Source organism: Danio aesculapii, chromosome 8, assembly GCF_903798145.1.
Source record: "Danio aesculapii chromosome 8, fDanAes4.1, whole genome shotgun sequence".
NCBI lineage: Eukaryota > Metazoa > Chordata > Actinopteri > Cypriniformes > Danionidae > Danio > Danio aesculapii.
Genome location: NC_079442.1, coordinates 8,919,779 through 8,938,617, shown reverse-complemented (window position 1 = coordinate 8,938,617; position 18,839 = coordinate 8,919,779). Strand labels below are relative to the sequence as shown.

Below are 18,839 nucleotides of genomic sequence, written 5' to 3'. Positions count from 1 at the left end.
TGTAATTCAAAAGCTTAAATAACAGGGAAATATTTAATTTACAGATATTTTTACAGTGTTGATATCTGTCACACTTGCACGTTGACTATTAAAATACAATTATAATTATGAAAATTATGAATATAATATATTCATAAAAGTAACACAATAATATTAAAGGAACCAATTATGATTACAAAAGCAAAGCACCAATGACAAATGGTTTTCAAACACATATTAGTGAATGTGAGCTACACACCAGCTTAAAAAACACTAAAGATAGTATAAATGAGGAAACATTTCACAAAGAGAATGAATGAACAAGTGGCGGTGAACGGAAATCAAAGTGTTAGTAAGATGTCCGTCAAGTGGCATTGATTAAGGAGCTTTAATAACTCGCAGTGGACAAACGTCATGGTCAGTTTTCCCTCTGACCAAATCCATCTTTTGAAGCTCTGACAGCCTCATGATGGAGCATTCCTAATCTGAACTCAGCTCCCTATCATAATAGAATCATCTGTTTCAAACGCAATCTGCCAGCCTGGCAAATTACACTGCCAAATCAATCCTGATCCGACAACCAGTCACAGTATCTTCAATATTTCCCATCAAAGAGAGCTCATTTTTGCCTAAATACTGCATCATATTAACACAGAATGCTCTGCAAGTTCAAACACAATGAATGAAACTGCACAGAACTATTAACCACACATCAGCAGCTCAAACATCTGCAAAATATTCAAGTGTTGTTGGTCTCCAGGGCTCTCCAGTAGCATTTCCAGGTCAAGACGGATATACAAATTAAAAGTACCCAGCTGCAATGTGTTTTTGTGTTCATTGTCCTGTGTAAGTTTGTGAATATGAAATGTTTGAGGGTGTCCATGTGAGCGCAGCACGTGTGAATCCTGAAGTGTGTTGCTGTATCTCAAACGGAGCCCATGTGTTTTGGAAGAGTCTGCGCTCAAAGCCATGCCTGCAGTTATTGTGTGTGTCTCAGTGAGCAGAATGGCACACGACGGGCAGCGTCAAGCTCGCCATGACCTACTTCAATGTAAATCAGAGATTACCCCACTCAAGTCGACGCAATGTTTCAGACACACTCCCACACATGCTCAAACACATGTGCAGGGCCAGAACATGCACCGTCGTGTCCTCTCGATGAACTGACTGGAAACTTTTCTAACAATGTTTGAGGAAACAATGAAAGAGGGAAAAAGAGTGTTCAATATCACCAATATCAGCAGGAAGTCCTGAAGCAGCCACAAAAGTCTTACAAAATAATCAAAGTCCCTTTGAGGCAAGTCAGTTCACTCAGTGGCCATCTTGATAACACCACACACTCTCTGAAAACGGCTTCAAAAGAGGTACTGGGAGAGAATTCTTCCAAAATTCTTCCCAAATTGGGCATTTTACACTCATAGAAATGGTACGTGAGCCGTCACTGGAGTGGTACAAATTTGTACCTAAAAGGTCCATATTAATACCTCAAGGGTACATATTAGTGCCTAAAAAGTACAAAAGTGTTCCTTTTAAAATTTTTAGGTACTAATATATAATTTTGAGGTACCAATATGACCCTTTAAGTACAAATGTGCACCTTTTGAAAAGGTACCACCCGAGTGACAGCTTGCTTTATTTCAGAGGGTGTATGAGCTTAAAGATACATATTAGTACTTGTGACATTGTCATTAGGAATCATTATCTTCTCATTAATTTTATTTCTTCATGTTTTTTAAGCATGTAACATATTTGAGAATGTTTCTAATTGATTTCATATGGTAAAGTTAGTGGAACATTCCACATAAATGTTACATTAAAATTGCATTTGAATGTTCTCTTAACGTTTAAAACACACATTTCATGTTTAAAGAATGTTGTTTCTTGGTTTAATTTTAAGTAACATTGTAAAAACATTAATCAAAAATTATTTCTAACAATATCAGATTATTCACCACACAACTTTTGTTTTCCTTAAAAAATATATAGTTTCATTAAAAAAATATGACATCAGTCCAGTGTTATTGTAGCTCACTAAAACTAAAACCATAAAACTAAAATCATTTATTAATTTACAGTCATAACCTTAAATTTCAGACAATTTAAACTTGTTTTAAACTAGTTTGCTGCCAAGAATATATTTTGAATTGTCCTTTAGCTTGACTTAAACCCAAAATAATTTAAACTACCATAATGTAAAATGTCGATCAGTTTAAGCAGCAGTGATTCTGGATCTTAAATTATTCAAATTTTAATGGTCAGTGTCCAAAAAATGTAAGTTTGTTTGTTTTTTATTTCCATATAACTAGATCTTATGCTGTAAACATTACAAAATAACGTTAGAAAATGAATGTATTTTCAAGTATTAACACAGTTATTAGATTAAGGTTTTTTGTTTTTAAAAAATAGGTCTAATTTTGGTTATCTTTCTAAATAATTTTTTTTCTTTGTTTCAGAATATCGAGCAAATCCTAACTTTAGCCAGCAGAGTTGACTTTGATTAAAGAGTATGACGAGATATGTTTTGCTGCTTTTTATTCCTGCAAAGTTAATTTTACATAATGTGATGTGTTGATTGTCTTATGCAATTTTACTAAGCCATTGGTTTTAGTTGGCAATAGCTGCTAACATATATTAATTGAAAATGTTTGCTGTTAGATTTAATGCTATGATGACAATTCATTTCAAAGTGTGTCCATTAATGGAATTTCTACATCTAATGTGTGGATTTGCTTAAATAAAAGCAGTAGGTAAAGAGTATTGCATCAGTTCAGTCATTTTTCTAAAAAAAAATATATTGTTTGAAGTACACTTTAACTCTAAGAAGTGTTACATTTTAACATTAGTAAGGAGTTCATATTATACCCAAATGTAAAAGTACTCTCTATAGGATTACAATTTTAACTCCAGAAAGTGTTAAAATTTAACTAAAATAAATTGTTAAAATTCAACTCCAAAAGCAGAGTGATTTTAACTCTGCAGGGGAGTACTTTTGATGGTCACGCATGTACACTCAGATTGAGTTGATTTTAACTCCCAGGGAGTTTATTCCAAAGACCAGAATTTGCTGTGCACCTTTGGTGAAAAATCTACTTTACAAGTTGTTTGGACAGAAATGTGTGTAAGTATAGTGTATAAACATATTGGGGTGAAATAAACACACCCAGTCCTTTTTTTTCAAATTTAACAACATAAAAACTGTGGACCAATTGGAGCGGTTTTCAGATCGACCACAACTTTACGTAGGAGTGCGGTCCCCCCGCCCACCAATATTGATTGACAGCTGCGCGCATTAACATGTACGGTAGTTACGTATATAAACATTATCAACAAGACAGGACGAGCGCAAAGCAACCGGGAATAAAAGGTCTGTTCAGTTCGCTAGGTTCATTAATCATCATCAAACATGATCAAGAGTGAGTTTTACAAGTTTAACATGTTTTAAAACAGAGCATGTGTGTATTGAATTACAGCGATTTACTTCATCAGCACAGCCATGTGTCAGAACAATTATAAAAGAAGACGCTTCAATCCCGGTTTGTGGACGTTAAATCAGGTTTATTTTGTACATTAATATAACAGATATCCATACAGTAGTGGAGATTAACCTGTATCCTGTCACATTTGCGTGCAAAACGAGTGCAAAGCTTAATGCGCTGTCTCTCTCTGTCTCTCTCTCATCTCTTGTTTGTCTTGTTTTTGTTTTTATTTCAATTTATTATTATATTATTACTGTTTGTACATATTGTAAATATATGGTTTTTGGGAGCAATAAATTGTTTGTGATGCTAAACTTGTTGTTTTGTGTTTCACCTGCCACCTTTACCATTAGTTTTTTCTTTTGGTCATCTCATGTTACTCCTTTTAATTTCCTAGACATATTTCCATCAAGGGTCGTAACAAATTAAAAAAACAAAGTTATCAGAAACCAGATTAATTTACTAAAATTAAAATAAAAACATATGTTGTTATGACTTTTTGATCATATAATCTTCACAGTATACAAAAACTTCTCTGTATTGGTCACATTCATCACTGGTCAATGAATCAGAAAGTTCTAATGCATTCCAATGCTAAATGAACAATTACAGTTAATAGATGAGACTACAGTGGAAGCTAGCATTTATCAATATAATAGCATATAGTAATAAAGTACAACAATTTATGAGAATAGCTTATTTTTTACTCCAAACTCATGTTGTTGTGTCAATTCATCCATTCATCCATTGCATAGTTCAGTCCCTGATTTATCAGAGGTCACCACGGCGAAATGGACTGCCAACTATTGTGTCAATTGTTTAAAATAACTATTCTTTTACACTAGTTTATACAGTTATAAAGGTTATGACGATTTGCATTGAAAAATAGGAAAATGTTATCCTTATGCGCATAACCAAGATGGCTTAAAGATCATGGATAAACCTTATATTGTTATAGACCATGTGTTTACTGTCTTCTGGTTTCATTAATCAAAGCATTTGTTTTCTCTGAAACACATGTTTGTTTTGCCCTTCTTATACAATGCCTGGCAATAATTCCACTGTAAAAAACTAGCAGAACTTCATCTACTTAACAAAAGCTTATGATGTTGATGGAGGTTAATCCAAATCTGTGTCTTATCGCGGCACAAAGATTAAAATGGGAAAGAAATTACGCAAAATATAATTAGGATTTTGAAGCTCAGGATAAAGGGCACAGAAAAAAAAACTAAGCAACAGGGACTTGCGTGGAAAAGAGGATGTGAAAAAGAGACCACTGATAGAAAAGAGCGTAAAAAGCGTGGAAATAAGTCAGTTAAGGTGGCATTCAACAGTTCATAAACCTGGCTTTCATTCAGAACACTGCACATTTTGGCTTAAATTTCAAACTTCAAACACTTCTCGAAAAATGCAGGTTGGATTTGGAATGACATGAGGGTGTTGTGTAATCAATTATCGAAATATCATGTCTGAAGTAGCTATTTCATTTCTATATCACTGTATCATCTACCTTCCCCCTTCTCTGTCACTCTTTGGTTCTCTCACATCCTTCTTTCTTGTCGCAGTAAAAGCAGTTGGAGCTGTCAACACCTGCTTGCTATTAAATGGATCACACCCCAATTAACACTTCATCAGAAAAACTGCACAACCTTGAGCTCCATCAGCCTGTGTGCAAGATGTTGAGCGCTGTTGCATGAAATAACAAGTTCGTTTCAAAGGAGTTTATTCAGCTGTTTAAACTTGTGTTTTTAAGTGTGTGTTTACCCATAGAAAAGAAAAATTGCACATGAAATCAAATTAAAATGTAACAAACTGAGAATTTTAATAGGGATTTCTGCTTCTCACATTTGTCTGTCGCACTTTAAAATACAGCACACATAGTTAATGTTAGTTAATGTATTTACTAACAAAGACACTGGACAAAGCTTGTACAGCATTGTTCCAGTTTAGTTATTATTATTATTATTATTATTATTATTATTATTATTATTATTATTATTATTATTATTATTATTATTATTATTATTATTATTGTTGTTGTTGTTGTCATTTTGGAGTTTTTGATATTAATTGATGTTTCTTTTTTCTCTAAGGCTAACTCCGCCTTGCACCTTCCGCTGATCCAGATTGCCAGCTTTATAAGCGGAAGATGAGTATGCGATTGTGTGGCTCTTTGTTTTCCAGCACGTGTCTGACTGATCCTCACGATTTCTGCTCTGGTGTGAGCTTGACCCGTACTTGCTGAGAATCTCTATGTATCTTGTTGTCCTGATGAAGGTCTCAGAATTCTGTGCGCGTCTTGCGCAGCCGCTGCTGAGGAGCCGTGCTGGTGTTGTTGCTGTTTATTTCATTCTCTGTTGATCTATTTTTTTTTTTTTTGGATGTTTGTTTGTTTGTTTGTTTAATTGATTAATTATTTTGTTAATATTGTTAAAGTAATTATCTATATTTTTGTTGCCACTTATTTATGTAGAGACACATATTTTTGTCTCTAAATAAATAGAGAATTGTACTTTTAATGTTGCTGACCCCTGCCTAGACGAGCATTATAAATTGGGGTTCGTAACATAAATGGGGGCTCTTAAAAAATCTTAAAATGATTGTTTTCAGTAACTAGTAGCTTATGGCTTATTATTCATAGTTTAACGTTTACTAACGCATTATTAAAAACCTGCATTGTGTTTGGTAATACTAGACAACATGAACTAACAATGAGCAATTGTTTCATTAACAAATGTAAGCAAACATGAATAAATCTTGTAATAACTGTATTGTTTATTGTTTATGTTAATGAATACATCAGCTATGTGTTACCAATTTGTCTCCTGAGAAAATTACATTATTAATTAATAAATTAAAAAGTCTTGTTATTGATCCAGTTGTAAGAGCAACAAATAATAAATTGACTTCTAGTTGATCATTTGGAAAAGAGGCAGAAGGTAGATTTTTCCAATGAATCGTGTGTTGAACTGCATCCCAAATATCACAAACTGCAGAAGACCTATTGAAACCTGCATGCACCCAAGATTCTCAGAAATCAGTCAAGTTTGGTGATAGAAAAATCATGGTTTGGGGTTATATTTAGTATGGGGTGTGCGAGAGATCGTGGATGGCAGCATCAACAGCCTGAGGTATCATTGTGCTGCCCATGACATTACAAACCACAGAAAATGGCTAATTCTTCAGCAGAATAGCGCGCCTTCTCATACTTCAGCCTCCACATCAAAGTTCCTGAAAGCAAAGAAGGTCATGGTGCTCCAGGATTGGCCATCCCAGTCACCAGATATGAACATTATTGAGCTTGTATGGGGTAAGAGGAAGAGGAAGAAGGAGGCATTGAAGATGAATACAAAGAATCTTGATGAGCTCTGGGAGTCCTGCAAGAATGCTTTCTTTGACATACCAAATGACTTTATTGATAAGATATTTGAGTCATTGCAGAGATGTATGGATGCAGTCCCCCAAACTCATGGCAGTCATACACAATATTAATTCTTTTACCACTGCACCGTGACTTTATTTTCTATACTGTACATTATTTCTGTTATGTGACAAGACTTTTGCTTAAGCAAAGTCAGACCTTACTGTCTTAATTAAATATTTAAAAATCAAGGCATGATCATATTTTATTTTGATAAAATAAGCATAATCTAGAGACCTTTGCCCATCATATAAGCCACTTCTGGTGCCAAATAATAAACTAGAAGTCAAGTTATTATTTGTTGTTCCTAAAACGTGGATAGACGACAAGACTTTGTCTGGTAGAATATAAATGATTCTTCAAATCCACAAAGCAAACTAAGTAAGGCTATCCACATTAATGTTATCCTATTTTCTCACTGTATACAAATAATGAATAGCACAAGTTAAAAGGTGACTATAAATAGTCTCTTGTTTGTTTCTTTGTTATTCCTCTAAGGGCTTTTAAGAAAAACAGCTGAGACAAAGCTGATACCTAGAGGCACAATCAAAACAAAGCTCTGCATGTTTAACACTGAAATACAGTAACAACACAACCCAAGATGAGAGTTCTGGGTTTTTCTGACTAATGACAGAAGTGGTAGCCAGTCTTGTTCCTGGAGGGTCAGTGTCCTACACGGGTTTTAGCTCCAATCAGTTTCAATACATTTGCATAAATTTTATTGTCTGTGCATTCCAAATGGGTTCAAGCGCACTTCAAAATGAAAACAATCATTCATCACATATTGAAGTGTTCTTCCAAACTGAACAGCTCAAAGCTTGTCACTTTAAAGAGCCCTTCTGGAATTTTGAAGGGTACAACTGATGGAGTAGGAACGTAGATTGACTGGTAAATTGAGAGCTTTCGGCTCAGCTCCTTCTTTACCACAATGGAGCGGTACATTGACCGCTATACTGCTGCCGCTGCACTGATCCGCCTGTCAATCTCATGTTTCATCCTTTCCTCACTCATAAACAAAACCTCAAGACACTTGAACTCCTCCACCAAGTGCAAGAACTCTCTTCCATGTCATCTACATTTCTTCTCTCACCTACGGTCATGAGATGAAATAACTGAAACTGAAAGAACAACATCTCAGATACAAGCAGCTGAAATGAGTTTCATTTGCAGAGCAGAGATAGCGGTTCTCCTCAGATTTAGGAGTTCTGTCACTGAGGAGAAGCTCTGGGTAGAGCCGCTGCTCCTCCACATCGAGAGAAGCCAGCTGAGATGTCTTGGGAATCTGGATGCCTTCAAAGGGAGATGTTTCAGACATGTCCCCGAGGCCCCAACGAAGACCCAGGACTCATTGTTGGGACTATGTCTCTCAGCTTGCCAGGGAATGCCTCAGAATTACTCCGGAGGAGCTAGAGAGAGTGTGTGGGGTCTCTCCTCGCTGCAACCCAGTCCCGTATAAGCGGCAGACAAAGGTTGCAATAACTGATGGACACTAGGGACACCCATGATCCTTTGTGCATATATAGAAATGATTTGGTGTCCTACACTGCTTCCATTCAGAAAGGCTCATCCATATGCCCTCACTCTAGAGGGTAAACAATTAGAAGGCATTAGGGCATGAACTCTGCAAGTACATTTCAAACCTTCCAACACCTTCACACTGCAGTAGGTTGGGTTGTAAATGTTTCATGCTGCTCGCATGTACCCGTAAACAACAACAATGGAATATGAGAGAAGAACAGTTTCATAGACATAGGGCAAACAGCCTTTTTTTAACCTGACACATGAAAAGCACCACTGTGTTTTCTATTTGCCACAGACAGACACCAAATGGACTTGCGTTTAGAACTTTAAAAGAAGTGGCGGGACACAGTGGCTCTTCTGGTCTCACACAGAAATGCCAATTGGTCCAGCCGGGACTCGAACCAGTGACCTTTTTGCTGTGAGGCGACAGTGCTAACCACTGAGCCACTGTGCCACCCCCGGCCTCAAATCAGGAGTGTCCAAACTTTGTCCAGAAAAAAACTCATTTATATCTTTGCTCTGTTGTATTTATCTATACTTGCACTTATTCATTCATTCATTCATTTTAGTTTCAGCTTAGTCCCTTTTTTAATCTGGTGTCACCACAGTGGAATGAACCGTCAACTTATCCAGCATATGTTTTATGCAGCAGATGCCTTTCAACTGCAATCCATCACTGGGAAACACTCATACTCTCATTCACACTGATACACTACGGACAATTAAGCTTACCCTATTCACCTAAAGAAGTGCATGTCTTTGGACTGTAGGGGAAACAGGAGCACCCTGAGGAAACCCACACCAACACAGGGGAGAACATGCAATCTCCACACAGAAATGTCAATTATTGTTTAAAGTTCCTGCAGTGTGAAAAGAGGTACTTATATTTTCAGTTCTAGGAAGTAAAATGGTCCTTCATTGTAAAAGATTCGATAGCAAGATTACTCAAATCCATTTATGTCTAACAAATCTTACTCTGTACAGATTTATTTTTGGTTTTGCAATTATTTTACCCAAAGAAAACATTGGGTTGATCAACAGATGTGCAACTGACCTTCAAAACGGTTAATTGATGGACCATGGTTACAGTATTTTTTTCATGCATTTGCCATATTATATGTCAGTGATTTTAATTTGATCAAAATGTCTAATAATAACCGGTCAGCGGTACATCAATGCATCTTCAGACATTTAAATGCTAAATTATTAAATTGCTCCAGAAACATTTTTTTAAAAAGCAACTTATATACATTTATGAGTACTCACATGGCACGGCTCTCAGGTAGAGGTTTTCTCGGATCACCTGCTGGAGCTGACTGTCCATAGAACCTGGTGTGAAACATTTGCTCAAGTATAATCTCAGATCCTTGCATAGAGTTGAGCCTAAAAGGAAGAAAGAGACAATAAGAGTAAGCAGAAGTACTGAAATGATCCAAAACAGAGACATTCTCTGTGTTTTTAACACAGGAATACCCCATAAATTAACATTTTCAAATGTGACAGCATGCTTACCCACCTCAAAATCTGCAATTCAAAAAAACTCAAGAGCTTGCGGAAAGAAACACACACACACACACTGATACATTCTCTCCAGTCCCCGGAGGCAGTATTGATTAACCTTTGCAGATATTAGCGGTGTATCTAATCAATCAAATGAAGCCAGTGTTGCTCTACCATCCGGCCAGAACCGCAAAAGACTGAAGACCACAATGAATTCACATTTTTATGGTCAGCATAATGCTGTCTCACACCATGTAGAAACGCATTTGGGTTATAATGAACAGTGTGCGCCATACAGAGACGTTCTCCCACACACATGCAGCCTTGGATTAAAGTGAAAAATGTCACACACGCAGTCTTGGCACGGCTGCCCAGTGCTCCCCTCAACATGGCTGATCTCTTTATTTCATCTGCTGTGCTTTATGGTCTCTGATGACAGGCCACTTGGCTGTTATAGATGAACAGAGTGCCTCTCGAACCCATCAAAACGACAGACCCTCCCCCCACCTCACCTCTCATAGTAATAAAACTCAGCTCACAGTTCTCATAAAGGAACATAAGCCCTGCAACCACATGAGTGCACTCACGCACACAGCATATAGGTATGAAATGACCCCTGCGATATTATGGGAGGAAGCTATTGCTTGGTCTGCTGCTCTCCCTGAGCTCTCTCTACTGTAAGGTGCTATATAGTGCATTAACTCAATACGTTAAATCATGCACTGATATCTACATAGTCGGTATGTGTCTTAGGTATGTTTTTATGGTTTTATATGCTCATTTATAACTCCACAAATTACCACTATAAGCAAAAGCTCCATTTTGACCATATTTGGAATGGTCCAAATAGTGGTCGTAAATATTAATTAACTCTGCTCTTAATTTCTGTAGCTTGTGTCATTGATTGATCTCTCGCTCTCTCTCACACACACACACACACACACATACAGTGTAATGTACTCTGAAATAAATGTGAAAGTAATCACACTTCATTTTAACAAATTGAGAAGTTGCCTTGTTAAATCTTTTTAAATCATGTGGCTGGTTTATTTTATCTATCTTATTTTATCTATTTTATCTCTCTTTTATCTTTAAGCCACCAGAGTAACCTGTTTTACTCCTGAGTTGTGTTGTGGATGAAATATAGTTCAATTCAAATTAGACTCTACAAAAAGGACCAGCAGAAATGTGTTTAGAGTTGTATATTAAAGCTTTAGCATATATGAAAACACAGGCAGAATTTAATATCAATCTCTACATATAAGATAATTTCTTAAATTTATTGACATCCATTCACTCCAAAAAATAGCAGTAAGAGCTAAGTGATATGACACAATGCATAACCGTGCATTGTACACAAAAGGGGGTCACACACCAGATGCTACGTGGCGCGGAGCCATATATTTCAGTTTTCTAAACATAGGTTTCTATCAGGGTACACACACCGGCGGCGCAAGTCGGTGGCTGTTGGTGGCTGTTGGTGGCTGTCCATGGCGCCCAGCCATGACTCAGGACACTGTTCATATTTCTGTTGCGCCACAGAGCACCATCTGATTATTTTCATTTTAAATCCCATGCAAATGTGCGCGTCTGGTGTGCAATACTTTCAACTGTCATGTACGCGCCGTGTCGTGGCGCTGAGCGGCGCATCCGGTGTGTGACACCCTTAACACTCACCATCCATTTTATTAGGTCTACGTCCATCTGCTCGTTAACGCAAATTTCAAATCAGCCAATCACATAGCAGCAACTCAATGCATTTAGGCATGTAGACATGGTCAAGACGATCTGCTGCAGTTCAAACCGAGCATCAGAATGGGGAGGAAAGGTGATTTTAGTGACTTTAAACGTGGCATGTTTGTTGGTGACAGACGGGCTCGTCTGAATATTTCAGAAACTGCTGATCTACTGGAATTTTCATGCACAATCATCTCTAGGGTTTACAGAAAAAGAGAAAATATCCAGAGAGCGGCAGTTCTGTGGGCACAAATGCCTTGTTGATGCCAGAGTTCAAAGAATGGCCAGACTGGTTCCAGCTGATAGAAAGGCAACAGTAACTCAAATAAGCACTCGTTACAAGAGAGGTATGCGGAAGAGCATCTCTGAACACACAACACATCCAACCTTGAGGCGGATGGGCTACAGCAGCAGAAGACCACACCGGGTCCCACTCCTGTCAGCTAAGAACAGGAAACTGAAGCTACAGTTCTCACAGGTTCATCAAAATAGGACAATAGAAGATGGGAAAAACGTTGCCTGGTCTAATGAGTCTCTATTTCTGCTGCGACATTCAAATGGAAGAGTCAAAATTTGGCGTCAACAACATGAAAGCATAGATCCATCCAGCCTTGTATTAACGGCTCAGGCTGGTGGTGGTGGTGTAATTGCGTAGGGGATATTTTCTTGGCACACTTTGGGCCCATTAGTACCAATTGAGCACAACCACAGCCTGAGTTTTGTTGCTGACCATATCCATCACTTTATGACCACAGTGTACCCATCTTCTGATGGCTACATCCAGCAGGATAATGCATCATGTCATAAAGTGTGAATCATCTCAGACTGGTTTCTTGGACAAGACAATGAATTTACTGCACCCAAATGCCCTCCACAGTCACCAGATCTCAATCCAATAAAGCACCTTTGAGATGTGGTGGAACGGGAGATTCGAATCATAGATGTGCAGCCGACAAGTCTGCAGCAACTGCATAATGCTTTCATGTCAATATGAACCAAAATCTCTGAGGAATATTTCCAGTACTTTGCTGAATCTATGCCATGAATGATTAAAGCAGTTCTGGATGCAAAAGGGGGTCCAACCCGGTACTAGTAAGGTGTACCTAATAAAATGACCAGTGAGTGTATACTCTGCAGTCTACATGTGTTTGTTGCCTCATTACAAACATTTACATTAAATTGTGCAATATACATGCTAAACTAACAAAAGACACCTTATCATGTCTCTTCTGGGTGGCGCTTAATAAATTTAGGCCCCATTTTGTATTCTCACATGCTGTGAACAGATGGCTGGCAGAGAACTGCTCATAATAACCCATTATGAAAAAATTGTTTTAGTGTATGTGCACTGGTACCATCATTTACCTCCTGTCCATGCCACTTTGCAACATATAGAAAAAAAATGAAAAGATGTAACAGCATGGTGTGGCAGATTTTAGTCTCCCTGTCTCTCCCACTTTTTTTAAAATAAGAGTCCCACAAACATAGAAAGTTTAATAAAACCTTAGATAAACTTAACAATAAGGGTAAAAATTGTTTTTTCACAAAGAAATGTGGCCAATTAAACAGCCTGTGTGCATATTAATGATCCTGTGTGCAACAAGACTGTCTGTTTTTTGTTCAGATTTGCCTCACAAGAATTTTACAAATTGACATAAAAACAGGGAAACAATGGTGTTTGAGGCTCACGGTGTGCCATTTCCATATGCTAAACTTTTATTATTCAGCTATGCATGGGTAAATCTGGATTTACATTTTATGACACCTTAAATTTAGACACATTAGCATTATTTAGGGTCAGGTACACTGTAAAAAAAATACCTAATTTTACAGAAAATATCTCTAAATTTTTTACAGTATTTTTTTGTAATTTCAAATTAAATTCAAAACTTAGTAAAACGACAAACAATCTTTCTAAATTAACAGTTTGAATGTCATTTTAGGTACTTTATCATTAAAAACAAATTACTGACGTTTTTGTTTTTTATACAAGGAAATTACTGTATTATTTATACAGTATTTTTTCTGTTATTTTAAATTATATTCAAAAGTCCGTAAAAATTACAAACAATATTTGTAAATTAACAGCTTGACTGTTATTTTATGTACTATAAAATTAATGACAAATTACAGGAATTTTCATGTTTTATACAATATAATTGCCGTATTATTTAGTGTTTTTTCCAGTTTTTTTGAAGTACATTTAAAATTACGTAAAATTAAAGTAATAAATTGTAATTACTTGCTCTGTAAAAAAAAAAATTTAAATCTTAAAAAAAAGGTCAAATGACTGGCAGCTACGGCTGCCAAACAAAAACCATAAAATTATGGTAAAATTTCTTTGTTGAAATAAAGTGCAAAAAATAATAAATCTACAGATATTTTCATTAAAATGTTTACAGAAAAACACTGTTATTTTACAGACTTTTCCTAGATTATTACGATCAAATCTGTTCAATAAAAAAAAAAGATAAATTCCGCTCACATGCACCTGCTCCGGATTCCGCTAATTGCACACACACAGTCGGAGGATCGTTATGAACTGATTACATGGACTTTAAATGCAGCACAGACGCACGCACCAATTGCTAAGTCTTGTTATGCTGTTACTGTGAACATTATGATGCGTTTCTTTCTTTTGCTGTGCTTTGTTTAATTGTTTATGTGGTTTGCTGCTTGGACTGACCAATTGGCTGTTATTTGACCATGACTCTGGATTCCCTGCATACATCTGTTTGCCCCTGTGTTGTCTGTTGCTTGCCTGACCATCTCTGTGTAATAAAGCTGCATTTGGATCTGCACAACTTTGTCAGCATCCCCTTCACATTAAAGTTCCATTTCATTTAAGATTTGTAACTGAATTATTCCATATAACTTAAACCTCTACATGTTTTACATAAACTATTCAATAAAATGTAACAACTGTAATCTTAAAGTTGTGAGAATTTTAATCAGTTGTATCTCGTTTGTTGTTTTTCCAGACGTTTTTGATCCAAAATAAAACTGTTAAATTACGACCATGAGCATGGCTTGACATTTTATTAAAGGTGTTTAATTGTTATGGTTGAGAGATAAAATTCTTTTAAATAAAATTTTTTCTCTTGAAATTTTAGTGCAGTCACTTTATTGATGGTGTTCGATCATAAAAATCTAGGAAAAGTTTGTGAAATAACAGTGTTTCTCTGTAAAACTCTTAGTGTGTAACTTTTTTGAACGGATTTGATCGTAATAATCTAGGAAAAGTCTGTAAAATAACAGTGTTTTTCTGTAAACATTTTAATGAAAATATCTGTAGATTTATTATTTTTTGCACTTTATTTCAATAAAGAAATTTTACCGTAATATTATGGTTTTTGTTTGGCAGCCGTAGCTGCCAGTCATTTGACCTTTTTTTTACGATATTTTTTTTTACAGTGTAACTACACAAAGTACAATATAAAACTTCTTCATGTGAATAGTCCTGCATGTTTGTGCTATGAACATAAAAGATGCCCCTGACGGAAGATAAAATAATCCCATGAATTTGCATTAAAGGGAAATTATTGCTTACAAACAGAATAAATATAGATTTAACTTTTTTTTACTTGGGATAAGCAAAAGCAAAAGCACCATAACAACTACCTAGAAACACCTTAGCGACCACATATAATGCATAGTAATGCTCTAAACTCGGCAATGCTGAGTAATGCTCTAAACTCGGCAAACACTACAGTGTTTCCCAACCCTGTTCCTGCAGGCACACCAACAGTGCATATTTTGGATGTCTCGCTTATCTGACCCATTCATTTCAGGTTTCGGGGTCTCTTCTAATGTTCTGATGAGTTGATTCAGGTATATTTGATGAGGAAGAGTTTGAAAATGGTGTGCCTCCAGGAACAGGACACACAGGGAAACACTGCCTTAGCAACTACTTAGCAATGATCTGGCAACCCCCAGTACACATTAGCAAATTCCCCAAGAGCTCCAGAGCACAAGAGTAGCCAGCAAATACACACCAACATTACACACCTCAGCTACTGCATAGCAAAGGTTTGAAAATGCTTTACCGCCTAAACATTAACCACATTAACCAGCATTAAACACTTTATTGGCTAGAAAAGCAATCAAGCACAATAGTAGTGTGTGTGTGTGCGTGTGTGTGTGTGTGCGTGTGTGTGTGCGTGTGTGTGTGCGTGTGTGTGTGTGTTTAAAAGACATTTAATAGACATGAAAAATCAAGGCTACAACTGTCCGTAAAAATAGACAGCTAACAATAGTCCAACAATAGACATCAAAGACAAAGGAATGAATGACTACACATTTTTGGACTATTGTTAGACGTCTGTTAGATTACAAATTAAAATATGACAAATTTTGCCTGTTTTAGCCACACAGTAAAATAATAGCTGTAAATTAGCAGTTTTCTGTTTTTAGTGACTCATGTTTTTATTTTCTTTATATTTTTCCCAGCTTATTAATGCTTTTGAATTGCATTATATGACCTTGATCTTTCTTTCAACAACTTATTTTCATATTTTATTTAAGCTTTTTTCTTTTTTAAAAGCAGTACAAAGGAAATCCACTGGCATAAACACAGCAACCCCAGCAAAATAATCTGAAAATAAAAAGAAATTATTAAATTAATTAAAATGAATAAATAACAAACAAATGGGGGGTATGTATTAATCCAAGCAATCATAATGTTTAAATGTAATTATCAGAGTATGATCAATTGCTCCAATAAATCGTTAGCATAGCACTAATCAGCTTTGAGGAAATCCAGAAAAGGTTGCCATACAGTTTGAAATTGGTGTTGAGATTTTGTTTCCAAGGAGCGTATCCTCTCGAGCTAATTGACTCGATACAATTCAATCATCCATGCTTTTAAACATGGATGGTCAGACGTTTTCCAGTTTAAAAGTATCCTTTTCTTTGGTAGAGTTATGCACATCAAAAGGGGACGTTGCTGGGACTTTGTAAAATTGTCTAATGTCTCGGAATATCCAAAAATTGCAAGACAATGATCCGGCTTAACCTCCCTTTGAAAGAAAAAATGTTAAATATATTTCCAGAAATTGAAGAGTTTAGGACAAAACCAAAACATGTGGGATAGAGAACTCTCCATTTTGGATCTGTCACAGATAGGGGAAATAGAATCAAATATTTTACTTAGTTTACTTTTTGAATAACACATCCCAGAATTACTTTAAACTGTATTAACCTGTGCCTCGTTTTTATTGAACAATCATGCATCCTTTCAAGACATTCATTCCAAGTTTTGTCAAGCACTTCTTCATCAAATTCCCTAGACCAGGCTTCTTTTATATGTTTTAATACTCACACCTAATTGAAAAACATTATTAAAGCAACTTTTATTAAGTTATATATTATAATAATTGTAATGGTGTAATAATAATGGTGTTATATATCATAATAATAATTAATAATTCCTTCCATTTATATAGCACTTTTCTGGACACTCTTACTTTTACACATTGGGGGGAATCTCCTCATCCACCACCAGTGTGAGGCATCCACCAGGATGATACGATGGCAGCCATATTGCACACCAGCTGATTGGTGGAGAGGACACATGAATGTGATGTAGAGTGATGAAGCCAGTTATGATATGGGGATGGTTAGGAGGCCATGGTGGACAGAGGCCAGTGTGCAAATTTGGCCAGGATGCCTACTCTTTTCGAAGGACATCCTTGGATTTTTAATGACCACAGAGAGTCAGGACCTCGGTTTAACATCTCATCTGAAAGATGGCACTCACTGAGCAATACAGAGTCACCTTCACTATAGTGTGTTAGGTCCCACACAGACCGCAGGTTGAGCACCCCCTGTTGGCGTCACTAACAGCACTTCCGGCAGCAACCTAGCTTTCCCATGTGGTCTCCTATTCAGGTAATGACCAGGCACAGCCCTACTTAGCTTCAGTGGGCAACCATGTCAAGTGTATCTGTCTGCGGACTACAAGACGGGGGCGTAAGATGAAAGGGCGTAACTTGTAGTAACTTAGAGGCGTAACTTGATGTTATTGTCATCCCATTAAACCAAGTTGGCAATATGGCGGAAATACCTAACAGCGAACATTTTCACCAGATGTTTTCATAAGATTTCTCCAAACTTATCCACAACCAAGTCATTTGATATTTTATATTCATCCATTTAGCAACTCATGCAACTCCACTCGCTGACTTCTTCTTCATTTGTTTTGTCATGACAGTTAGCCTACTCGGCATCACCCCCTGTGGTTGCAAATAACAGTACAATGGTGAGTGTGTCAAGTATGAAAACCTCCACAGCTCGCGGCTGTACATTAATAACTATGATGGTTGGGTTAAGGGTTGGGGTAGGTGTAGGTGTAGACGTTAATAACTATGGTGGTTGAGTTAACATTTAGGGAAGATGTAGATGTTAATAACTGTGATGGTTGGTTTTGGGGATGGGGTAGGTGTAGACGTTAATAACTGATGTACGGCATCATCTAGCCGACAACATAGTTTTAACATGGCTCCATAACTTCAAGTTACACCTCTAACGTACTTCAAGTTAGGCATCTAAGGCCCAATCATGTTACGCCCCTGTCTTGCAGTGCACAGACAGACCCTACTCGACCATGTGAGAGCTAGCTGCCAGCGAAAAACCTTGAAATAAGATTCCAGAATCTATTTCAGTTTTTTCACAGACTTATTTCTCTATATATTAATTCACTTTTACTAAAAAGTCACTTTTTTAAACTGTAGAGTTACATTTTCTACATTAACAGTTGACAGAGCAGAGATCAACACCCCATAATGCAATTCATAACCATAAAAAAGGAAAAAACTTGTGAATCACAGAATACAGAAACTGTTAATTAACAGATTTTTTACAGTGCAAGATGTCTGTGATTAGACGTCTATTAGACACCTTTTAAACACAAACAAACATCAAAAAGACGCTGTTTAATAATTCATTTTCCTGCAGCAATTTAGAAGCAAGAAACAATGGAAATGAAACCGGTTTAAATCCTCAAGCGTTCGCTCTGATCACTTCCAGCCTTTAGAAAACAGAACTGCTTTTGGATGTATTTCAGCGGGGACAGTACATATTGATCTATTTTAAAATAGCAGTGCCTGAATTAGCACACAGCTCCTGTTCTCTGTGGCCACCGTTTGTATAGGAAACACAGGAAGATAGAAAAAATGATATTAATAACAGAGCAGGAGCCGTAAGTC

The 18,839-nt window shown here is 36.6% G+C and overlaps 1 protein-coding gene across 1 annotated transcript in view; it reads right to left on the bottom strand.

Annotated features, from left to right (window-relative positions):
* LOC130233207 (membrane-associated guanylate kinase, WW and PDZ domain-containing protein 1) overlaps window positions 1-18,839 on the bottom strand; it is a 153,747-nt gene that overhangs the window by 128,602 nt on the left and 6,306 nt on the right. Inside the window, exon 2 of the mRNA XM_056463135.1 lies at window positions 9,664-9,780. Coding sequence (XP_056319110.1) covers window positions 9,664-9,780 — 117 coding nt within the window. The remainder of the gene's footprint in view (window positions 1-9,663; window positions 9,781-18,839) is intronic.